We start from the raw sequence: 26,586 nt of genomic DNA, 5'->3' as shown, positions 1-26,586 counted from the left end.
ATAAGCTGTTTAATGGGAGTTTTAATGTGTCTCTCTCTCTCTATCCTCAGAGGAATGCACGAAGGGATGAGGACACACACACATACACACTCAAACACACACAAAACACACATGCACATGCACCAAGACTTACATGGAAGTTGGAGATCTGTTCTCTGTCCAGTGGTTTGGTAACAGACAGCTGCCCTGTGATGGGGTCAATGATGAAGAGCCCAGTAGGGGTCTGGTCAGCTCCTGGTCCTGTCACACTGTAACGGAGTGTGTTACTCTTGTCCCTGTCTGATCGGATCTGAAAAACACACACGCATGCAAGCACAGTTTAGGGACTTTACAGACTGCTTCTTTTTTTCTATGGTAGAGATATAATATGTATAATCTTATTATAAGACAGATATAATACAAGTCAAATCACATTAACTCACAAATATTTCCTCACCAAATTCAATCCTTTATTAAGATAATGAATAAAGGTGCATGTATGTCAAATAACGTCAAAAATTATACACATGTAAACAGGCTTCATAACTGGGGGCTGGCAATGTCTCTTAAAAAGGGGGGATTTTGGATCGACAAGAAATCATCAATCCTGTGCTGAATGCCAAATAGATAATTATACATTAGGGCTAACCCGAAAAGCACTTTGCAGGCTTCAAATATGTATTGGTGGTTCACACAACCACCCTCAAAAACAAATATACACATTTTATAATTAATAATAAATTTTATGTATATAGGATTTTATGTATGTAGTATGTTCTTTACTGAAGCATCAGTGCATTAACAGTATACACCAGCAGTGCAAATGAACTGAAATCAGTCATGGAGCCTATGAGCATCTCTATACTTACATTTTTGAGATAATTCATCAAAGTTTTAGTGTCTCCAAGGTATATCTTTTAATGCGAATTTCGCACTGAGCATTTTACTTATTGTCCGATAATTTTAAGTGTCCTCACACATCATTTCTTTCTGACCTATCTTTGCTTCATTTTAGCTCCAACGGCCACAGGGAAAGTGGTTCAGTGTTACTTTATGCACTTTAAGGCGAGATGGCGTAGATATTAACAATAACTGTTCTATCTAAAAGCTTGTGGTGCTGTATTGTAGTTTAGGCTACAATGTTTGTGACTTCTGAATACTAAATAGAGAAATGAATACCAATATAACCAACAAATACTCAAGTATTTCCTCAAATGACTGGGGTAAGTCCTAAAATATAAATATATAACACCTTTTTGTAATATGCTTTAAAGGGAGATAAAAACAAATGCAGAGCAGAAAAAATGCTAAATGCCTCTTAACCTTTGCACAGCTGTACTGGGTGTATCCAGTATAAGCCAGTTTTCATGCTTTGTACTGACAACAAATACACAGAACTCAAAGGATATTTAATGAATTCAGACTGTATTGCATTTGGCTGCTGGGTCCATTGTGTCCATGCCCTTTTATTACGAAATAATCTGCTTAAGGCTCTGCTGGCTTTATGACCTGCTCCCTGTAAACTAACAAGAAGCTACAGAATCAGCAGGTTAGAACTTGATGTGTTCAGTCATAAAGAACTACAAAGCATGCATGAATCTACTTCACTGCCTCTGTTTCTCCTGTGGATTTCAGAGTGTGTCTGCGTGTGAGTGTGTATCTGCGTTTGTGTATGTGTGTGTACTGACTTTGACAAGCTCCTCAGGGAACTGTCCTCTTGAGTTTTCGGGGACATTGATAGGAGGGATGACCCAGTCTCTCTTCACACGGCTCACACTGCCGTCGCCCCCGACAACCACGCTGCGCCATGGAAACACGATCTCAGGCACCTGCCAATACAAACAGACCGGTTACATTCTCAAACACACTCTTGGGTACCGCACATCACATACTTTCGTTTTGTCTCCCTCTCTTTTGTCATACCCCCCCCCCCACACACACATACACACACGCCCACATACACTGCGGCGCATTCATCACACCTGCCTGTGGACCTAAATAATTACAGCATTAATTCTGCCCTCTTTAATAGGGTCATAAATATCACTGAGTCAGTTTCCTGCAGAAATAACACCCCAGCGTATGAGCATGAGTGTAGGTATGTGTGTGTGTGTGTTGCGTAGGTGAATATCTGCAGCATTCTTGTGCTCAGAAAGACCATGCTCCCTTAAGATGAGCCTTATGTACTGCATTAATTCTGCTTACGCTACAGGGCTCTCCAAGGTGAGACTAGTTTGCTTATTCAAATATGGATGTTGACCACACATTCACGGCTGCAGTCAGATATCTGAGAACACCACAAAAAGGCCCCTCAGGCTTCACCAGTTTATTTCAAGGCAGGAGAAACACGCAACTTTCAACAACAGGCAACATTTTGTGTGCCTGTGTGTGCCTGTGTGTGTGTGACTCTGCTTGAAAAGTTCCTCTGTATTTTATTTCTATCTGATTTCAATTCTAAGCGTCTCTCCCTCTTGACCTCATCTCTCTCTCTCTCTACCTCTTGTTAAATATTCATGATAATGGCAGTGCAGTAGTGTAGGCTATGGTAGAGTGCAGCTGCAGAAAGTCTCTCTCTCTCCTGCTCGCTCCCTTTCTCTCTCTCTCATTCTCTCTCTTTGTTGTGCTGTCTCTCACTCTTTCTCTTTTTTTGCTGTCACTGACATGCTCTCTCTCTATCTTCTGCTCTTTCTCTCTTTTTCTGCTTCTCATCACTCTTCCTCTCTCGCTTTCTCTCGCTCTCTCATTCCCTCTATCTTTATCTCTGTCCATCTCCCTCTTTCTCTGCCTTTCTCTCAACATCTCATTTTTTCTCTCATTGTCTGCTTTCTCTGTCCCTCTCTCTCTCTCTTCCCCCCTCTGACTTTCTCTCTCACTCACTTTCTCTTCTGTCTCTCTTTTGCTGTCTCTCTCTCTCTCTCTCTGCCACTCATTCTCTCTCCATCTCCCATTTTCTCTCTCTCTCTTTTGCTGTCTTTTTCTCTTTGTCTTTTTCTCTCCCTCTTCTCTGACTCTCGTCTCTTTTTTCCTCTCTCCATCTCTTTCCCCCCTCTCTATCTTCCTCCCTCTCTCTTTCTTTCTCTCTAGTTCTCTCTGTCTTTGTCTCTGTCACTCGTCTCTCTCTCCCTCTCTGGCAGTGTAGATATGACTCAGGTGATGAGGCAACCCATTACCATCACGAAGGAGGAGAGTGGAACAGCATTACCATCAACATCAACAACAACAACAGCATAAACATCAACAACACAGACACATTCTATTTTGGCTCGTTCGCTCTTACTCTCTCTCTCTCCCATCATCTCTCCGCTGTATCTTTCTTCCCTCTTTTCAATCCATCTTTCACAACACCCACTCACTCTTTTCCCACTGTTATCTCTTTCTGCCCACCTTCTCCCTCCTCCCCCTTCCCCTCCCACCTCATTTTCTGACCATCTCAGCCTAAAACCCACCCTTATCTCTCATTCTCTCTCTCTCTCTCTCTCTCTCTCTCTCTCTCTATCATTCCCACCCCCATCCTCTCCCACCTCACTCTCTCAGTTCTTTTCTCTGTGTGTGTAGCAGTAGTGTATTCTTTATTGCTCTCTAAGCAGAAGGCAATGTTAAGAGACTGAGTAAGGCCGCTGTTCTCTCTGGCTAAGAGAGCGGATCTGCACCACCATCCACTCTGCTGTCTGGACCGTATTTTAACATCGTTAAGACTTAATTAGAGCGCGATTCTCAGGATCTTACAGCACCAGTAATGCTTTATTGTAGCTTCGGTGTGGCTTTATGGGGCTCTGACAGTGCCAACTAAAGTCTCTTATCCAAAAATCATCTGTTCCATGGCACACTGTAAAACTCAACAGCCGTATATATGTATAAGTATTAGTTGCTATGGGGACAGGCATCTAAATCATTTTTGCAATTCGAAGATCTGCAATTTTCAGCAAATGGTATGTGAATATCCCAAAGACAGAAAATTTTACATTCACCCTTTAAAAAAGTTATTATCCAAAAGTTAATATATATATATATATATATATTAAATACGTTGATGGTTCTTCTCTATGTTGGAAAAACAGTTGTATATGGTTCTTTGAAGAAGGTTCCCTTTTGTGCACATATATATATATATGTGTGTGTGTGTGTGTATATATATACACAGAGCTATATTCTGATATATAGCTCAGTTCAGACACCACTATTGAGTATGACATGAGTATTTGTAAGCCATACCTGTTTCGGAGTGTTGGGTAGGGCGAAGTTCACGCGCGTGTGCCACACCTCCTTCGACTCCACGTCCTTCACCCTGATCTCCAGGTTCCGCCCAGTGCTCTCCGATAGATGCAGAGTTCTTGCAGCGTACACTTTGCCGTCTTCTCCTATCCGAAAATCCACCGGGTCTCCGCTCTCGAAGCGCAGGCCAGAACCTCGGCCACAGTCCACGAAACTCACTGCAGAGAAAGAGAGAGGGAGGGGGTGGTGGTTGGACAAGGTTGTGTACGAGCCAGCATACTTTTTCCCAACAAGCATCTTTAAAAAAAAATAAATAAAAAGGCATACACAAAATGACATCCTACTACACCACGAGGGAATTGTGGTTTTATTCGAGAAGAGAGGACAGAGAGCGAGGGAGTGGGAAAATGCATACATAGCCAGGGAGGGTAAAGGAGAGAGGGAGGGAGAGAGCAAGGGAGGAGAAGGAGAAAGAGAGAGAGAGAGAGAGAGAGAGAGAGAGAGAGAGAGAGAGAGAGAAGAAAGGAAGGGAGATCTGGTAGAAGTTCTAACACTCTCCTGCATTATTCATGCTGAGTCTTCCCCTGCAGGCATCCAGGTGTGCTGAATGAGGCCGAACGGGGGAAGAGGAGACAAAGAAAAAGAGAGAGAAAGAGAGTGAGAGAGAGAGAGAGAGAGAGGGAGAGAGAGAGAGAGAGGATGGAGGCAGCTAGGCTACAACACTAGAGGGAATCGCATTAGAAATACACGAAGAATAAACAAATGACTGCGCTTTCACTCATTATGCGGCTATTAGAGAAGAAACAATTACGCAGTTAGCGGCGAGAGAGATGGAGGAGGAATGCGGATTGCTTTGTGAAATCCGTGTATCGACTCGGCTCCCGCTTTTTGATTCTTCAGCTCTCTGAATGCCATGCCTCATTATTAGGGCTCACTGGAAGAAGAGATTTTACTCTCCCAGAGCGTTAGCGTGTCATGCTGTTGTTGGATATGGAGTGTGATTATTGACCAGCGGCTATTTACATTGATCAGCCTCATCATTCTGTCCACAAAGCGGACAACAACACCAGGAGGCTGTCGACTATTTTCAAAAGAAGGAGGCCGCAGAATGTTGGGCATAGCTAGTGGCTTCTCTCTTTCTTTGTCTAAGACACACACACACACACACACACACACACACACACACACACACACCGTTTCTTCTTTCTCTAAATGTGTCCACATTGTTTTATATTCTTTTTCTCTTTCCCTGCTGCTATTTCTTATTAGAGCTCAGTGTGAAATGTGTGTGCCTGAAGGTCTATGTGTGTGTGTGAGATCACAGGTCTCTTCATTTTTTTAGCTTAGTCTCGTTATTAGCTCCAGGAATTGCATTACACAAATATAAACCCCTACTAAACCTGTCAGTTTCAACATGGCTTCAAAAAAAGAGCGTTTCATTATAGGAAAACCTTCAGTCTGTTACAAAGAAAGGGGCAAAACAACTTTATGGTTGGTTAGCCTGTAGTTTCTATAGCACATATGCTAGCTATCTAGTGTAACAGCTAATCTATCTGAAGTTTAAGCAAGTTTTAAAGGCATGTCATCTGTAATTTACTGAAACTTCAGCTAGATTAGTTGACGACTTGAGATAAATTAGCACTAGCTGGCATACTTGCTACCCAAACTACATGCTAGCCAACCAGGCCAAGTTGTTTTGCCTCTTTTCTTTAAACGTCACATTTACTGCACACAGCAAGCGCTCCTTCAATCAGAATGAAGGTTATTCTATAGTGAAAAGCTCATTATATGAAGCCGTATTGAACCTGATGCTGCTGTGAGCTTTTAAAACTGACAGGCAAAGTCACATGTAAGGTTGAAAATGCAAGTTAGCCAGTATAAAGCCTAATTTAATCAGTTTTTGCTTTTTCTTGGTTATTTCTGAGGCAAAAATTTCATGCATCTCAAGTCTTGAGTCAAGTCAAGTTGTGAGTCAGTTAAGGTCGAGTCTTGAATACCCATCTTTGGTGTGTATACCTGCTTAACCCCTTAAATGCCCAGGGCTGCCGGTGGGCCCAAAGTTTTATTACACACTTCTATAACCTAAGAATAGCTCAGCCAGTTTGCATTAATGTCCTTGTAGTTACTGAATAATAAGACTTAGTATGAAATAAACCTGGGATTTAAGGAGTTAACCCATTGAATCCTGGGCCTGTTACTCAGTTATTTATTTTAAAGAGCTTTGTAACATAATCTTTATCTGTCACATATGTATATGATTGATTACCATGAACAACAACTTCTATGTTCTCATAGAACAGAATAGAAAACCCATTAACTCAAAGCATTGCTTGTAACAGAAGCCAATAGCAAGGTTTCTGAGCATTGTTAACTGAGTCAGTTTTTTCTGTTACTTTACGGAGGGAACCAGTTGAAACTATTTTTTGAGGTCATCACTTATGCACTACAGATGCGGCAGATAGAAATCATGTTAAAAAAGCTGGAGTGTTGCTTTAAGACTCACTTTTTAGTATCTATTATGAATTAGAAACAAATATGCAAGTGATGAGTGGGGAACTGAACTGTGCACCAAAATACAGGCCCTGAGGAATTAAGGGGTTAATTAAAAACATACGTTAAAAAAACAAATCCTACTTTCTGTTCAGATTAATCATCTGTTATGATATGAAGGTCTTTAAGGATAATAAACTAGGCTTCAATAATCAGTCAGTGTAATGCACCGGTCCAACCAATGAGCTCTCATTACTGATTATTAGATAAAGGGTGGCTGCAGGGTAAGAGGAGTCATTGTGTTTATCGGATTGTGAGTGGGGAGGGGGGTCCTAGCGTTCTTCCACTCTGCTGGACCGGAATGAAGCCTTTTGTTTGGGCTGCGCCGCCTCTGCAGGACAAAAAAGCCTCCTGTCATTTTTCCTTGCCTCGGGCGCAGTCTTACACGCCGGAGATTCATAAAGCAAATGGTTTTGATGTTGTGTGATAGCCGAAGCCCCGGCGGATCCGCTGCTCGGCAGGTGTGTATGAGGGTTGTGTGTGTATGAGTGGCTGTGTGTGTGTGTGAATGTGTGTGGATGGCGCTAGGTTGTGCGCCGGGTGCAGGTTTAATTTGATGTCTGCACCCATTTGGCCTGTAGCTGTGTCTCCTCCTCCTGCACTTTTCATGAGGAAGGAGATATGTGTGTGTGTGTGTGTGTGTGTGTGTGTGTGCATGTGTCAGACACACACTCTACATTTCAACTCTGCTGTCTCACCGCATATAACTCTGCTTTCACAGAAATGGACACATCTATGAGTGTCGCTCTGTCCACACTGTCCTCTTTTCACCTGCAACCCCCCCACACACGCACACACACACGCACACACACACACACACACAGACTCAGCATTGTTTATCAGAGCCAGCCTGAACAAACAGTCTGAATGACATAAAATAAACAGGCAGAATGAAACAGGGTTTAATCACGATGGTTAGTCCCTCAGCAATGGCTGCATAATACATCCACCTGCAGTCAAACAGAGTGACTGCTGAAGAAGAAGTGAGAGGAAGAGAGAGAGAGGGAGAGAGAGCTAGAGAGAGAGGGGTATCAAGAAGAGAAAGACGGAAGGAACAAGAGAAACCAAGGAAGAAAAATAAGGAGAGAGAGACTGATGGAGACAAAGAGAAAGAGTAAGAAAAAATATACAGAGAATGACGAAGACAGAGACTAAAGAGACAGATGGAAACGGAGAAAGAGAGACTGAGGGATAGAGACAGAGAGAGGAAGGAGGATGAGAGATTGAGAGAGAGGCAGTGTGAGACAGAAGAGAGAAATTAAGAGAAAGAGAGACAGACAGATAGATTAGTGAGAAAGAAAGAGTGAGATGGAGACAAAGAGAAGACAGAAAGACCTTGAAACAAACACAGAAATAGAGACAGAGACAGAGAGAGACAGATAGAGAGAGAGAGAGGGAAGTGATTTATCACTGAAAAGCTACTTGTTATGATGCCGATTTAAAAAGAACTCAAATGAGAAGAAGAAGCCACTTGACTTCAGACTGTTTACAATTCATAAGCAGGACAGATACAAACAACGAGAGTGTTATGAGTGGAATAGGTGGGCTTAGCTTCAACCAACACTCAGACGAGGACATGTACTCACTTTCACTCTCTCTCTCTCTCTCTCTCTCTCTCTCTCTCTCTCTCTCATACACACACAGAGAGGCAGAGCTGATTTGGTAAGTGATTTGATTATGAGGCCTGTGCTGCCTGTAAGGTCTGCAGTGGTGATGAGTGTAGCTGATGGAGCATATTGTGAAAGCACTGATGCTGCTCATATTAGCATTTAGTGCTAACTCACACTGAAATTCAGCTTTCGTTCTCTGTATCACTTCAAAAGCTGCAAAAGCTCTTCAGCTGCCCCCACTCATACACTGTTTAAAGATACAGAACTCTTCCATCTTCCATTTATGCACAATCCCATTCACATAAATATATATATATATATCACTGTTGTCGGAACAAAATCTCGTATCTCCAAAATGCTAACTTTACAAGGAAAAAACCTACTTTACTTTTAATGTCAATGGAACCAGAATTTTTTCGAAGTCATTTTGGGTCCATTCATCATGAAAAATGACAAAAATGGAAATAAATCAGTATTACATTGTGTACTTTATCCATGAGGCAAAAACACACAGCTTAGCGGTGGCTGCTGTGATATCAGCTTGGTTTTAGATTTGAGCTGATTTGAATGTAATAGCCCTAAGCTAATAACTTGAACTTTACAGCCACACAAGTTGAAAAGGGAAAAGAATATCAGGGAGCAAAACAGATATGATAAGTTCTATTTATATGGTGCCTTTTACAAACCCAAGGACACTAACAACTGAAATACAGTGCTGTGATAAAGAATTCTATTTATATGAATGTATATGTATATACATATATAACCATCTTTCTCTTGTAAGTAGCACTCTAACATTTGAACCCACTGCTGCCCACTGGAGAATGTGAAATGACGGTGGGAAAAAGAGCTGTATATTGTCCAGATTAGTCAGTTAATTGATTACTCAATCAAAACAAAAATAAAACTGACCTTTATAAATTGGCAATGATTAGATGTGAGAAGTGTGTGTGATGATAACGCATGTATTAATTTCTTCTCTAGTCTCTCCTACAGCAGCAAAGAGACGTACGTTTTTTGTTTTTTTTGTTGACCAAATAATGTTTATATATTCTTCAGTGAAGTAATTTCAAAGGCTTCTTAGTTGATCTTTTACCAGTAATATGTAGTTTGGCTTGATATTGTACAGTTTGGCTTTAAAGAAAATAAAAATAAATAAATAAAATTCTGATCACTTGATGAATCAATGAAATAATCAGTAGGTTACTCAGTTACTAAAGCCCCTTTCACACATGTTTAACCCTTTAAAATCCCAGGCTTATTATATACTAAGGCTTATTATTCAGTAAATATAGGGGCTTCAGTGCAAACTGGTTGAGGTTATAGAAGTGTGTAATAAAACTGGCTATTTAAGGGTTTAAGTGGAAATGTAAAAACTAAAAAAGTGGGCTAATTAAATAGGAAGGGGCAAAGTGTAAGCGCGAGCCGGAGTCGTAATCCCGGTAAAACTGGCACCACAATTGATCAGCATGAGGCCAAGTACAGTTCCTGGGAAATCACCAGGAGGGCTTACGTGTGAACAGAAGCCAATACGTTATCAGGCAAGTTGAGTAACATGTCAGCTTCTGTTGTTTTTACAGTCAAACTGAGTTTTCATGAGTGAAAAATGTTACAAGAGTATATTTAGTACGATCCTAGTGGAATATCACTCAAAGAGAAGCATCAGATGTGAGTGAGTACGCGGTAAAATACCGCTTAAAGGCTGCAAGCGAGAATAATGTGAAGCCTGAACACTGGCGGTAAAGGTATGCCCGTAATGCACTGGGCTCTAACTAAGAAAAGGACCTAATATAATTGATAGGAATTGTCTACTGCGAAGTGTAAAAGTGGAATTCTGTGAAACACAGCTCAAAACAGATGAGCCGGTTAGGTCCTTGCTCAACGCCGTGCAGTGCTGACCAGCGCAGAGCTTGTGTGTAATGGCCCTCTTTTTTTCCAAGGCTTTGTAAAGGTCAGCCTCCTCTAATGGTCACCATTCCTCAATCTGTCCCTTAGAGTGTACTGCAACCTGAACCTGAACCACACACACACACATACACATCATTGATAGTTCCCACCGGCACCGTCTTCAGATTTATCCTAAAGGGAGAATGCATGCTGAGGTATAAAAGCTACCATCAGAAAGCTGGGGGGGTCATAAAGGGGCTCATTATCTCTTTTGAAAAACGGCATGTGCAGTTCCCCTAACGAGCTGGTAGTCATTGATTAGTTGCCAAAGTGTTATAGTGTTTAGTAATGGCGTCGGGTGAAACTGCTTTTACAAACGCTGCTCCGTTAATGGGAATTACCACAGCCTTTGATCCAAAATGGCAGCTAACAACCTTACATATTTATCTGCTCAGCCTGTAGTGCTCTTCTTATTCTGAGAAGAACTACAGAGAAAGAGAGAGAGAGAGAGAGAGAGAGCGAGAGTATACAATCCCTTGATATCACCTCTTTGCCTCGTCCTCTTTTCTCTCTCTCCTCACCCCTCATTTGTTCAGATTTTAATTTAGATCAAAGGAACATGGTGCACATCACACCTGATTAAACTCAAATTGTTAAACGACTCCATTACAAACACACACACACGTGCGCACACGTGGAGAAGACCATTATTATACTCATCTTTTCTTCGTGGACTTTTCTGGCTGTGCTATAATTAGTTTTAGCTGACAGGAAAAACAGAGCAGTCTAGAGATCCATCCCCAGAAATGTGCTCGCTCTACAGGAGCATTATTAAAACACTGGGTGGTCTGTTAATATAAACTTTGCCCGCGTGATCACTGGTTGAACTAACATCGCGTCCTTCAAACTGTGTGCTTAGGTCTATTGGAACAAGGCTGGGTAAACATACAAAAGAGTTTTTTCATATGAAAACTCTGTTGGCGTCTGGTTATATATTAGAGTATGGGGGGGGTGGGACACTAGTGGTCTTCAAATAACTACTGCTTTTTTATGATATATGCTGGAGGAAATCATTTGTTAAATCGGCCATTCACACTATATTACTTACGTAACGCTGTTGTCAGAACAAAACCTCGTATCTCCAAAATGGTAACTTTATAGGAGAAGGAAAAAACCTTCTTCACCTTTAATGTAAGTCAATGGAACCAGACATTCTGGGCCATTTCTTTTGATCCATTCATCATGAAATTTACACACAATCTAAGGGGCAACAGGTATTTTCAAATTATGTAAAAAACTGAAAACGACAATGAATCGATTATTTTTGCATCAATTATTTTGATAAATAATCGAGCAAAAATAATCAAGCAATCAGCCTTTGTATTCACAAAAGCTAGATAATAAAAGCTGACTTAACTGAATATATACAAACCAAGCACAGCCTTCAAAAACTCCAAAATATGTTGTTGGAAAAAGAGGAAAAAGATAAACTAGTAAGACTTTAAAAAGATTCCATTAATATAAACTGTAGTCTTGGGCAACTGAGGACATCGTATGTAAAGCTGTTTATCTGGGCAGTAAGCATTTATTTATTTTAAAATATAAATAAAAATAATACTGTGATAAAAACAAATAAATAAAAACTATATTTAGATACAGCTGTAATTCATTTTTTCATAACCATTTTCCAGCCTCTCATCTATCTTTACAGAATTAAACAGGCTCTTTTTGCTCCTGTGCCTTTAAGACTGATATATTTATTTGATCTCTGTTCTGATTGGCTGCCTTGTACTATGCCTCATTCAAAAAGCAGTCTGTGCTGAAACGCTCATAACTTCAACAAGAATGAGACGGGGCTAAACTGCTGCAGGCTGAATAAGTGGAAAAACATAAATGATGACATCAGAAAACCATGAATCCAAAACAGGCTGTTTCTGCAATTTAATGTATACATAATGTAATATATGGACTGTACAGAACACAGAGTGAATGTTAAACTTAAAAATGTTTACACACTACATCAAACCCTTTTATTTAAACAAAAAAATGAGGAACTTAGTTAAAATAATTCAGCCTCTTTAATAACTTAACATTTTGTTACATTTTAACTGTATCTATGTGTATTTGTATTCATTTGAAAGTCAGTATTTTATTGGCAAAAACATACTTGTTGCTAAGACCATTTTCATGGCTGTTTAAGACTTTTGCACCATATTGTCCACAAATGTGATATGAGAATGAATATTTTTTATCATGTAAACTGCCAACTATACACTGCCAATGTCCTTTAGAGGTACATTTTAATGAATGCATATTTTGTAATACATCTCTACACATCTGCTTATAGCACAGGAGCACACAAGGGAAGGCTCTCTCTATCTCTCTGTCTCTCTGCTGTGTGAGCATGAGTCATTTTAACCTTTGACCTTGTTAGTTTGAACTCTGAGAGGACTTAGGATTTATCACTCTATACACACACACACACACACACACACTAAAAGACACTCATGCAGCATATGGTGAAGGCGTGATGCCAATTCCATCCTGAGGGACACATGAACTGAGCAGAATGTGTTCCGCTGCGGTGCTCAGCTATCTCCATATACACACACACACACACACACACAACACAATTATTTATCCTCACACCCACACACGCTAACACACACATGCTCACTCACTGCTTTTCTCCCCACTCACTTCACCGCCAACCCAAACTGACACAGTGTATAAGAATGACAGCAGCAGTACTGCAGGGGAGGCAGAGGCGTCATGACAGCTCCACAGTACAAAATATGAACAAAACTGTTGAGCTGCATCAATACTGAATTTCTGGACCAACAACAATAACCAATACGCCTTGTTGTGGCTAATACTGACACTAATAACTGATACCAGTAAGTGATTTCAAATTTTTATTAAATGCAATGTGTGTAAAAATGGACCACAATTTTACTGAGCCATATCAGATTTTCATTATTATACAGTCATATGAAAAAGTTTGAACTCCTCTGGTTAAATTACATGTTTTTTTGATTTTCTTAGTGAAAGAAAGTTAACAAAACCTCTACAGAGAACAAAAAAATGTTATTTTTCTGCAAAGTTTAGTGCACAATTTCTATTTATTTGCTGAAAACATAAAATATAAAATGTACCATAACTTTTTTACAGGCCACACTGCATAGAAGTGAGCTCTCTGTGGAGGATGTGTACTTATTTTCACTTAACAGTCAACAAAACATGTCATCTGACCAGGGATACCCAAATGTTTGCATACGACTGTATATGTAAATATTTTGCATTATTTAGTAGAATTTCAGAGCCACTAACAGTGGCAGCTAACACTGTACTCTTATTGTTATAGCAGTGGCGTTCCTGCCTGGATGGGGACTTGTACCTGCAATCTTCTTGTGTGGGATGGTGGTGCGGTCTAGTAAGCTCTGTATGAGCAACTTCAAAAGAATGGAGGTCCCCATCACGTGTTGTCAGTGAGATAAAAATGATTGGTTGTGATTTTCAGGAGTGATTCCAATATTATACTAGTAACAATATAATTTTACATTTTATCAGAGAATAATATATTGCATACCCCTAAAAAAGACCTATGAAGTCCACACAAAAAGATCAAAAGTGTTCCTTCACTGTGCACCAAAACACAAGTCAACACCACAATGCAAAACTGTATTGTAATTAGAACTACAGTCATAAACTGCATACATGTTCAGTGTTTATGTTCTAATAGTAGGAAAAATCTGCAATTATTATTATGGCTACGTTCACATTACAAGCCTCACTGCTCAAATCCAGTCTCTCTGACATGATGCTTCACACTCGTTTAGGTAAGTGATTCAAATCTGGCATTAATGTGAACGAACTGGCGTCCTGAATTGACCCGCACACGCACATCCTACTCAGTAACGTCACGTGAATGAATCACATGCGTCATGTGCTTCATCAGCAAACAGACTAACGAGCAGAACAAGCCTTCATTGTGAAGATAATTAACTCTGAACAGCTCTCAACTGTTCATTATTAGAGCCAGACGAAGACGAAAAAGGTGAGATGTGTTGGTTTTCCACCATTTACAGGCTTTAACTTCTGTTGCTGCTGTTGCTGCCATGGTAACGCTGAATGATGGCGCATGCGCAGTGGAAAAAAAGCACATGAATTCCGATCTGAGCGTTCACACTAAGGTTGTATGGCCATGAATTGGATACGTATCCAATCTAGGACCACGTATGAAAGCTCGGGTCGGATTTGAAAAGATAAGATTTGTGTGTCCACACAGCCCTGAAAACATCAGATCTGAGTCACATTAGGGCAAAAAATCTGATTTGTGCCACTTCAACCCGGTAATGTGAACGTAGCCTAAGTGCTAACTGAACAATGAAAACATATTGCAAAAGACAAAAAATATTAATATGGATGAGTTGAAGTGAAGTTGTGTGGAACACACACACACACACACACACACACACACACACACACTGTGTTAAGAGGGCCAGGGCTGCAGACTGGTAAAGTCACAGCAATCATTAATTGAGGGCTGATAGTTGGAGGAAGGGATTTTAAAAGCTTACACAGAAGCATATGTGGGACTGAGTGTGTGTGTGTGTGTGTGTGTGTGTGTGTGTGTTCTGTAGATTGTACACCTGTCAATAAAGCAATAGACTGAAAACTCCCTCACATCAACAGCATTGATCACTGTAATTGCACTCATTGTGTATGAAAGCAAATGAAAACAATTAAATGTCAAAACACTCACAAACACACACACCCAGCACCACAAGTGGACTTTGTTTATTGCAAAAGATGATGACAAACAATATGTCAAGTAAATGGCACCAGTGAATTTGTAAATTACAGTGAGAAATGTCTATATTACACACTTTTATAAATGACTTGCCAAACCGTGGAAACAACAAAAGCTGTGTCCTCAAAAACATCCCTGTATGCACGTGTGTGTGTGTGTGTGTGTGTGTAAAACTCTTCATTCTTTGTCTTCATTCTGTTTAACATCTTAATCTGTGCCAAACCCCACTGCTTTAAAGACAGCGAAAACAAAAGATGACAATGACAGGGATTATAATTTCAATCTTGGATTTTCTGGGAATAATACTGAGTGCTCTAAGCCGACTGCACAAACTCTGATTAAACATTTCTACACCAGTGCAGGGTGTGTGTGTGTGTGTGTGTGTGTGTGGTCAGGATGATAAAACTTATTGTCTGGCTGCTTCTCTCCCTCTTGAGACTGGGTGAGGATGATAAACATGCTCACATATCATAACTGTGTGATGGCGCACTTGACTGTTACAAAGAGATGTCAACACAGGTGTGTACACACTGAGACAAGACACATATGACAAACACACACACATACAGTACGTCAAAAAAATACAGTGGTATATCAGTGACACTGTACATATTAGGACTCAGACAAAGGACTCAGGATCCACCAGAGGAGTAAATATGAATGATTAGTTGTGAATATGAGGAGTGAAACTACATTGTCGTTATTAATTATTAAAGCTACACTACGTATGTTTGGGGCTTTAGAGACTTTAGAGCTGTTTCCTGAGACTTGGAAAACTCTGTTTACTTATACTCTAGGACTTTCAAAACAATCTGAAACTCCTTATAAATTACATAAACTGCAGAAAACTGTCAAGTCAAGTGGATGCCATGAAAAAGACACATAAAAAAACAACAAAAAAAAACTTGGCAATACTAACACAGTTAGTTTACAGGTGTTATGTTATGGATAACATACACATATTCCTAAATGTAACTTGAGCTACTTTAACTCTGAATTCTAGCTTCAGCACTCTGAGAAATGCTTGTTTATGATAGTCAGAAAAAAATCAATGCTTCTTTACTGTTGTGTGCATGGGCAACAGAGAGATAGAGAGAGAAAGCGAGAGAACAGAGAGAGAAAAAAAGAGAGGGGTGAGAGACAGAGGGGGAAAGAGAAAGAGAGAAAGAGAGAGAGAGCAGGGTGGGGTGAAAGAACCTGGGGAAAGAGTATATGTTCTCAGGTGCAGAGTAATGCAGCCAAGTGAAAGACAACACCTGCTACTCTGATGAGAACACACATACACACACACACACACACACACACACACACACACACACACACACACACCTCAATAGAAAGATTGAGACAGGTCATCTTTCACTATGGAAAACTCCTGAAACATAACTCCACACGTTACCATTAAACAGAGAGAGAGAGAGAGAGAGAGAGAGAGAGAGAGAGAGAGAGAGAGAGAGACATAGAGACTGAGAGAGAAAGAAAGAGAGAAAAAGAGAGAGAGAAAGAAAGAGAAACAGAGAGAGAGAGAGAGAGAAAGAGAGAGAGAGAGACTGAGAGAGAAAGAAAGAAAGAGAGAAAAAGAGAGAGAGAAAGAAAGAGAGAGAGAGAGAGAGAGAGAGAGAGAGAGAGTGAGAGAGAGAAAGGCAGAGAGAAAACGAGAGAGAGATGAACTTTCCCGAAACAGTCAAAAAGCTACAGTTGTGGCTCCAACTGAAGTGCAGTATAACACACTGGGTCAGAACTACAGTAGCCATGGTGCATTAGGGTGGCATGGTGAGAGGTAATGAGATTTGTGCAGAGACTGACCCAGTTATTCACGCCTGCAGCAGACGTGAGTGTGTTTTTGTGTGTGTGTGTGGTGAAATCAAAGAAGCAAAGTTGTATTCGCTTTTGGTTACACTCCATTGTTTAAATTTTGCAGAAACATGACATCTTCGCAAGCAAAACCATCTTAAATCTAGTCAATATATGCAGCATTTTTCATTAGAAGACATAAGAAGTGGTTAACTTTTTTATAGTTATTGTTTACATGTTTTAAGTAATGTTGTCTTATGAAATGTTTACTACAATGTCAGAAAACTTCTTAAAACAAGCACATTTTCTAATTTCATCTGCCACACTTTTACAACATAAAATTATTTAAAACATATAAAATTATCTAGAAATAGGTTAACTTTCCCTTCTTATATCTTCGTATGAGATATATTAAATATATTGATATAAGAATATAAGATTCAGGATGATTTTCTTGCCAAGATCATATTTTTTTGCACTGAATGAATGTTTCTGTGTGTGTGTGTGTGTGTGTGTGTGTGTGTGTGTGTGTGTGTGTGTGTGTGCGCTCTGTCTGCTGGAGTGAGAGAATGTCGCAGACGAGCACACAGTAGAAAGGCTGAACATATAGCGGAATGAGACTGACAGAGAGAAAACGGCGAGAGTTCATTGTTTCCAATCTAGTATGAACCACTTCTTATATACACATCACTGAACTCAAACCGAGGACTAAATAAGAGTCTGCAGAAGAACAGCAAGTGCAGCGCGACACACAGACTGTCTTTCTCCGCTGAGCACAGAGCCGACAGTCTGCGGTCTGCAATTTGAGTGAGCGGTACGTGAGTTGCGAATGCCCCTCTGAGGGGCAGATCTGTGGGACAGCGCAGTCTTTGTGCTCTCTCACTATGGAACAATACCCTCAGCTCTTTTCCCCACCAGCCCACAGTGACAAAGTAGGCCAGGTTGCCTAGTGCACCGCTGGTCGCCCCTGACAACCCCAGAGTCTGTACAGCTAGCTGGAGAATGGGGGAGGGTGTGGTGAGAGGAGGGGCAAGTTTTTCATTCATCTACACACACACACACACACACACACACACACGCACACACTCACACACACACACACTCACACACTCACACACACACACTCACCCTCCCCCAGTCTCACAAAACAAAGTCGGCCATGTCAAATCAATCGGCAACGCCCAAGGACATCAATATGGGGCCAATAAATCTCGCTGGAGGGAAACCCGACCTCTCACCTCTGCGCTGACTTCAGAAGCGCTCTGCTAGCAGGTTCACTAACACAGACGGAACTGCTTAAAGGGCCCATATCATGGAAAATCGAATATTCCTCACTTTTTTCTTAAATGAAGGAGTTCAAAGAAGTATGTAAACAATGTTAAAGTTTTAAAATGTACTGTCTACTGCAAAGTACATATGGTATGTGTACCAAATCTCCGCTGCACAGTGGCTTGTTTTGAACTGACTGTTTCTGTGATGTCATGGTAACCGACACATCTGCATATACCCGTCTATTCAGCCTATTGCAGCCACTCATGCTGATGTTATAAGGAGTGTTTCAGTCAATGCTGCTTTTTGAATAAGGTAATACAGGGAAACAAAAATTAATAGAAGAAAAATGCAGGATTTGAGCCCTTTAAAATGTTAAAACAGCTCAGGAACACAACTGAAGCGTTGATTTGGCAAAAAAATCCTTACTCTAAATGTAGTTGATCAACCAAGGCATGTTTGATTTGGTTGGTGTCTGAAGTTTGCTGTTCTACCTTAGCACTTGAGCTACAAGGCTAATGTAGCAAACTAGTATTAAAAATAGGCAAAATTATGGCACATAGCTGAAAACAGGCTTTGAAGCCATAATGAAGCTTTAATTTGGTGAATTTGTTTACAGTAAATCATACAGTGTCAGAAACCAAACAAGCAAGTCTATCTAAGATTACTTACAGATTGGCATTATACTAACAAGTGGCTATAAGCGACTACTTGTTAGCTACAGCAAGCCTTAGACAGCAAACATGTCTTTCCTCACTGACTCAATCTGGAGTAAAAGTTTAAAAAACTGCAAGTTTGATTTTTAAACTAACCCTACACACAGTTCATTAAGCGGAACAGTCAGACAGGTGAGAGTGGGATGTGAGGAGTTTTGTTCAGAGCTGCTGGAAGGTGGTGAATGTGTGAAAGAGAGGAGGCGGAGGGAGGTAGACAGAGGGAGGGAGGAGGAAGAGTTACGAGCAGAAAACAAAGGAGGCAGCAGCAGGTTTACTTGAGCAATGAAGAAGTGTGAAAGTGTACACCAGTAAAGTGCTTCAAAGGATAAGCACAAAAGAGAGCGTGTCTGAGAAATAGAGAGACAGCGAGAGAGAGACATAGAAAGAGAGAGCGGCCTGGCAGCATGATGTCACCTCTGTATATTCCTGCACAGTGTGTGTTAGATAGCTTCTGCGTGTGTGTGAGCGCACTGATTTCGCCACTGGCTGTTTTTAGCTCCCTATCAGCGGCAGTCACATGACTCGCTCCAATTATCACCTCCTGCACCCGCTAACTCCTGCACAAGCTAACGCCTGCTCTCATTAAACACCACAGAAAGCATCTTCATTAGAGCAGCCCAATAAAAGAACTGAGAATATGTGTGTGTGTGTGTGTGTGTGTGTGTGTCAGAATGTGTGTGTGTGTGTATGTGTGTGTGTGAATAAGAGCACTCCACCTAGCACAGCTGGGCTACATTGCCTTGTGTTGAGGTCATGTTAGTTCTAACCTAATCCAAATTCACTCCTACCCTTTACTGAACACAGAAGGAATTTTATCCTCCTGCTATCCTCCTCTGCTAATGGCTAGGAGTGAGTTCTACACGGCTTCTGCTTATCTGCCTCATTACCCGTATCTCCTGGAGTCAATGCAGCACCCCAACCACCAAACTCTGAGATCTGTCACTGGCTTTTATTTCCCCAGCATGACTCAGGACAGGACAAGACACATATTTTGAACCCTAAACAGGGTGAGATTCCAAGTCATTTAACCGCATAGTGACAATGCATCATGATTCACTGTGTAATTCATGTCTGGATCAGACCAGTTCAATAATGAGCCAAGTCTGAACCACATTCAGCACAAATGGGCACGAAGAAACCTTAGTCGCCTGTCTCCTGCACACAGACACACACATAGGTTTGACTTTATAGAGTCCATGTCCCATATATTAGATACATGTAACTACATATACTAGTGTGCAAAAGTCAGAGACCACCCTTCATTTATTCAACTTCCAGGCAAAACTACCAATAAGAACAGGAGTTTCCAAAATTGGAGTTAAATATTATTAAAAGACAATGAGACTGCTGAACACCTGGTAGACCACCAAAACTTCACCACCAGATAAACAGTACTTATCCTTCAGAGAAAATCAAGCTCCACTTTTTATCAGATCTGAAAAGCAGGTGTTTCTGTCCATCCTTCCACTTTGAGAAGACAACATAGTGGGTCATAATGGGTCTGAAAGGACATATAGCTGTCAAGAAGATGTTAATGAGAAAAGAAAACTTAAAGCTGCTAGTATTCTCAGAGCAGAGGACTGACCACCCCAGACCTCAGACCTCAACATCACTGAATGTGTTTGGGATTATTTGGGTCATGAGAAGCAGAAATTGTACCAACTTCTAACACTGAACTTGGATGAAAAGTATCCCTGCAGATTTCTTTGAAAATCTGAAAACAAATCTCACTAAATGATTATTTAGTTGTTGACATTTCTGTATGATTTTCTGTTAAATATTTACATTTGCTTTTGCACAGCCTGTATATGTAATGAGAATTCTCTAAGCCAAAACCTACCTATAACCTCAGAACCAAAAAGTGTAAAAAATGAAACATGTAGCTTTTGTAAGAAACTACAGGCTATTTTGTTGGTCCTGATATTGCAGGTTGGCCTTACTTTTCTCTAATTTTCCTACAAAGTCAGGGCATGAAGATGTATGAAAACACACACACAGGCACATGTGTGCACAGCCCAATCTTGGCTTATCCTGATGGATGGCTGGGTATTACAGCTGTCAGACAGTAAACCTGAGTGGGTAAGCATTAGCCAGTGGAAAAAAGTGTTTTGCAGACACCATTAGGCATGGATTAACCCATGGATGCATTCTACATGATCATTAAACACACATGCTTAGCTTCAAAACAATACCCTCTCCCAGCCGACCAGACGAGCTCAATTACTTTATGGATAGAACACAGTAGACATAGATTAGGCTGGAGAAGGGAGAGTGCTGCATCATCTGCTGGCAATAAAAGGGTGGCTAGAAGGAGAAAAGGACAGAGGTAGAAAGAAAGTTTAAATACCAGTATGTTGGAATGGTAATCAGTACCACTGACCACAGTGTAATGTAACCATGATGCTTGAGCCACGATATGATTCTATTGCGATTTTTAAATATTTCTGCAACATTCAATACATTTTCTCCTATAATTGAACAAAAGCCACTTTTAAGGATTTTCCTTTTTTCATGATATATGTTGCTATGAGTCGGCTTTAAACGTTCAAGGAATATCAATGCTACATTGTTATTAATGTTACCTTTGTTAAAAAGAAAATTTTAAATGTGTTTTCCATCATATATCAGTGGTTTTTCTTTTAAAAAATATGTCATATCCACAATTGATACAAATGGACATACAGAATTTAGGAGTACAATACATATTTGAGATTTACTATAGATAACTGTAGCATTAACAGAAGGGCTCTTATTGATATAGCACAGTGGGCAACATCGCTACCCTTCAAATGGCCGACTAGAGTTCAATCCGCTGCCTGGACCCATAAAGTTGTACTAGTATGACGCTACATTCTGCTACATCTGTAATACGATTAAAATGAAAGAAAACTGTCTGCCAAATGTTGCACATATAAACACTAACGATTGAATGACATATCGATACTCAGGTCTATGCTGTTTATCCCACCTAGACTATCACAATACTAGGTTGTATAATTTTTTTCTCCCACCCCTACCAACATGACGGCTCCTCAGCTTTCCTCAAAGCATCCAGACATCTCAGAACTTCAACATAAACACTGATACTCCAACTGCAAAGAGCTCCTGCAGAGCAGCCTAAATCTCACACACACAAGTGCGTACACACATGCACACACATGCACACACAGTTGCAAGTGCATCGTATCTTGCCTCTGCACCAGGGCACTGAGAGATTTAGTAGAGCTTAAAATAAACCATGAACATGGCAGTCATGCTGCATACGACACACACACAACACACGGTCCTCCAACCACTACTTCCATCTGTCCTCTCTTTACCTTTCCTGTCCTCTCCTCTCCTTGAATTCCTCACTTCGCTGGTGGACAGAATTCTCCTCCCTTCACCAACCCCTCTCAAGCTGTCCCACACTATCTCTCCTATCTGTCTTCATACCTCGCTCGCCCTCTCTCATCAGCCCCAGTGATTGAAACCAGGCTCTGTTGTAGCCAACCTACCCCCACATTCTTACACACACACACACACATACACACACAAACACACTATTCATATACGGACACATACACACTCTCAGCAGTCAGCATGATCTGACCTCAGTGTGCCTGGCTTCTGCGGTCAGGCGTGTCTGTGAGCGTGTGTGAGTGCTGAGCATGAGAGTTTGCCTTCTGACCGCAGGCTTCCTTGTCCAGCGGTCACCCTGTTCTGTTTTGGAGGGCAAAAACACAAAACTGCCTTCATTCAGCTAGAATGACAGAAACTGAGAGAGAGGGAGGGAGGGAGAGAGAGAGAGAGAGGGAGAGAGAGAGAGGAGAGAGAGAGATGGCCATGAGATAACATGGTCCCTTGGAGTTCTAGCGATGACCACACTCTGATAAGAACACACAACCAGACGCACACAAAGCGTGATTAGGAGTTTCCCGGTTTCCTGTAATTAAGGCTTTTACTACATTAATTATGGTTGAAGTGACTGAATAATACTAGGGCTGAACGGTTTGGGAAGAATGTCTAATTGTGATTTTTCTTACCAGTACAGTGACTGCAATTTAAACTGAGATTGTTTTAGACTTGAACACTGAGCGCTAGTCACGGTTGTGTTGTCTGGTACACAGCACGTGGGTGTTTGGCTGCTTTTCCAATAACAATACTAATATTGAAACCCTGAGTATCGGCGATATAATCTGATATTTCCTCATTAAAAACTACTAAGCTTTAAAATGAGCTATTTTAATTGAAGTGCTTAAAGCTGCACTATATAAGTTCTGGGGATCTGGAGACCTCTCTGGTGAAAATGTGTAACTGCGCACGACGTGCAGAAGACGTCACAGCATTGGGGTAGCATTTTCTATAGGCAGTTCACAAGCTAAATGTTATTAGGTTACATTTCCCCACTTAAAAATAAAACTGCAGCTCTTGCAACTTTTCCAAACTGCGATTCAGATATAAGAACGATAAATCTTTCGGCCTTAACTGTTACACAGTCATTAAGGCTCTGTGGGTTATCATACACATCCCACACCACCTCTCTTTCTCTCTCTTTCTCTTATTTATAGCTAAACATGTTCAGCAAAGCAACAGTGCAATCCATCATTCTTCGGAAACCAGGGCAATCACATACATATTCATTTCAAAAGATACGTGTGTGGATTTCAAATGTGCAAACGCTGCAGAAACACTTCAACAAAATGATGTTCAACAACTCAACACTTGTTGTCTCTCTCTCCCTCGTTCTCTCTCTCTCTCTCTTTCTCACATACACACACATACGCACTCACCCAAAGTGAGAGAGGAATTGGAGTGACCTCTAACAATAAAAAAGCCTGAAAGAACACAATCCGACAGTCACCATGACACCAGGGCATCCCATAATAATCCTTTAACACTCAAAAGAGGCTTAGGCAGGGAGGGAGGGAGAGAGAGGGAGGGAGAGAGAGAGAGGGAGTGAGAGAGAGGGAGAGCATGTCTTGGGCTTTTGTTTGTTTAATGCATTACTGGGTCAGCATTCCAGTCTTCTTTGGCAGTCTGGATGCTGCAGCAATGCCAGAACCACAACACGGCTGGATCTAAAACCAGCCTGAACGGCCAGCATTCACTGCCTCACTCATGTCTAATATAATTCATTACTAAGTGCAAACACAGCACTGGTGTTTGATCTTAAGCAAAGCACTTATCTCTGTGAAAAAAAGAAAATATTTAGCGGCTAGCTTTAGCCAAGTCCAACTACATACTTTTTCCAAATATAACACTATCTCAGATCAGGCGGGCAGATGAGAAACAGCTGTAGCTTGGAGACAAGAGTATTAGGCAGGGGCTCAAACCTGTACCTTCACACACACTATTACACAGACACACACCCTTTAATGAGCACGCGAGCTCATCCTTGCGTTCAGAGCTGATCCGCAACACTGTCTGCTATAGATCTACCCAAACAGCCTTGGGCTACAAACTCCACTGCATACTCTCATCTCTCGATCTGGGTCAGAGGGGGCCAAACGACAAGAGTGACGTGCTTACTCCACCTAAAAGAAATGCTAACTTGTGTGTACACAAATGCACACAGACCTACACACAGTCAGGATAAAAAATAAGTGTTCAAGTTGCCCTTTTTCATATCAGATATCATAGTATATTGGATAAATATGGGCAGAAAGCTCCACCAGAAGCACACTGCCATCTTTATGTTCTGTGTATTCATTTTTAAATGACCATAATTGACCCAGGACCTGATTTTCAGCTCTATTTATTTTTATAGCAGGCCCATTTTACTGAAATTGTGCAGTGCAACATCTGGGATTGAACATGTAAATTAGCGTAATTAGTGTAGAGCTGCACACTATTGGCACGACACTACTATTACAATTATGGTGCTACATATTTAGATTGCAGTAGACATTGCAACATATTAAAAATAAAAATATTCTTATGTGATACCATATTCCGATAGTATCTGCGATATAATCTGATTTTTTCTTAATAAAAACTACTAAGCTCTAAAATGAGCTGTGTTTTTAATTGAAGCACTTAAAGCTGCACTATATAAGTTCTGGGGATCTGGAGACCTCTCTGGTGGAAATGTGTAACTGCACACAATGTGCAGAAGATGCCACAACATTGGGGTAGCGTTTTCTGCTGATATTGACCCAACACTGATATTGGGTATCAGATCTGTTTCATTTCTGAATAAAATAGTAGTAATATGATAATAATGCTACACACTGAGACTGACAAATGCCTTGCAGTGTATTAAAACCACTAGAATCATTATAATCATTATAATCATTAAAGTGAGCAGGGAAGTCATATTCATTTAATTATTAGAAGATAACTGCTTAAAAATAGTGGCATCAGACAGATGTTTAGATTAGATAATTTAAACTAATATTTGGCAACACATGTATTGCAATCTGGCAGAGCATAGAGTTTAGGTGACACTTGGTTACTGCGTTAAAGTACCTGCATTTTATTAATTTTACTGCATTTTTAACCCTTTAGAAATAAATGCTACATCTCTCCGCAGTGCTAATCCGGGTAGACTTACTACTTACTACTACTTACTACAATTACTACATTTAACACATGTTAAAGTATCGGCATCAGCAGATATGTACATGAAAAGTATCACATATTGGCATTGGCCCCACAATTCTTATATCACAAATTCCTACATCCCTATAATTTACCCACAAAAAACTCATCTGGACCTGTGATTGGTCAAAAGTGCTTACCTATATATTGTAGCCTACTGTGATATCAGTACTGCAAACAGCAATATTGTGATAGTGACAAATGCTATATTGTGAACCTCTAATATAAATTAGTCGTAAACTGTTACATCAGATATAAAACATTGTTATGGAATGAGACGTCCTTTCAATATCAGCATTGCAATGCACTGAAATTCAGTTTCCAACACTGTACTGTACATACTGCTGCTTGCACACTGCCATCTGTATTACCACAAGGACACCTACAGTAAGTGAATGATTTCCTATATTAACCTTGAAGGTGCTCAGTGAGGTATTTGTCTAATTGTGTATTTCAGTCCTGTTTTGATTTAAAAAAATGGCGTTTTCTTTTATCCACATTCCTACTGTAGCACACTTTAAAGTGTCATGCACTCTGACACAACTGCCAATAGCAGGTCGTGCTCAAGGAGAGCTAAGATGCTTTTTAAATCCTGAAAATCCTCCTCTGTATGTCTCTTTCTTTTTATTTGTCCATCTCCCTCTTACATACACGCAGGCTGAGCCACACAGACTTCATTACCCTACATCGATCTGACAAAACAAAGACCCCGGGAGCATCGATCACAGTGTGTGTGCGCGTGTGTCTGTATGTGTGTGTGCGCCTGTGTGTGGGTTTGAGTGTCTATCACAGGATTTTGCACTATGAACAGGCCTGAATAAAAGCTTTCGCGTATGGTTTTGTTGTCATTTCAGCGGCTGTATTCACCGTAGTTTAATAGTCCTCCTTTCTACACAACTCTTAATTATGCATGGCTCTTCCTGCTAGCAATTAAATAATTAAGGAGATGTGCTTCGCTTCGTCAGCCTGCTCTCTTTTGTTTTAAAGTCTGGAGTCTTTTATAGTTACATTCTGCAGATGGAACCACCAGACTAGACCAAACAGGGTTGCTGCACAATTGCATTTAAAAACAATGTTTTTAACATTCATAACGAACCTTTTTAAAGGAGAAACACCTGTCCACTGCAAAACAAGGCAGGCAGACCCAAACAGATGTGTGTGTACACATTTTGAG

At 40.6% G+C, this 26,586-nt stretch overlaps 1 protein-coding gene and 1 long non-coding RNA gene across 3 annotated transcripts in view; one reads left to right on the top strand and one right to left on the bottom strand.

The window, feature by feature from the left end:
• Positions 1 to 26,586, bottom strand: part of cdh2 (cadherin 2, type 1, N-cadherin (neuronal)) — a 57,379-nt gene that overhangs the window by 18,363 nt on the left and 12,430 nt on the right. For both annotated transcript variants that reach the window (XM_036581637.1, XM_036581636.1), the window contains exons 3-5: positions 4,192 to 4,409; positions 1,668 to 1,808; positions 134 to 289 (exon numbers count right to left, since the gene is read on the bottom strand). In XM_036581637.1, the coding sequence (XP_036437530.1) occupies positions 134 to 289; positions 1,668 to 1,808; positions 4,192 to 4,409 (515 nt within the window). The remainder of the gene's footprint in view (positions 1 to 133; positions 290 to 1,667; positions 1,809 to 4,191; positions 4,410 to 26,586) is intronic.
• On the top strand, positions 12,960 to 13,950 carry LOC118815490. Its single transcript, XR_005007809.1, has 2 exons — positions 12,960 to 13,135; positions 13,603 to 13,950. It is a non-coding gene; the product is annotated as an uncharacterized LOC118815490 (long non-coding RNA).

The sequence above is a fragment of the Colossoma macropomum genome, unplaced genomic scaffold (genome assembly GCF_904425465.1).
Source record: "Colossoma macropomum unplaced genomic scaffold, Colossoma_macropomum, whole genome shotgun sequence".
NCBI lineage: Eukaryota > Metazoa > Chordata > Actinopteri > Characiformes > Serrasalmidae > Colossoma > Colossoma macropomum.
This window is presented reverse-complemented; position numbering and strand designations above follow the sequence as displayed.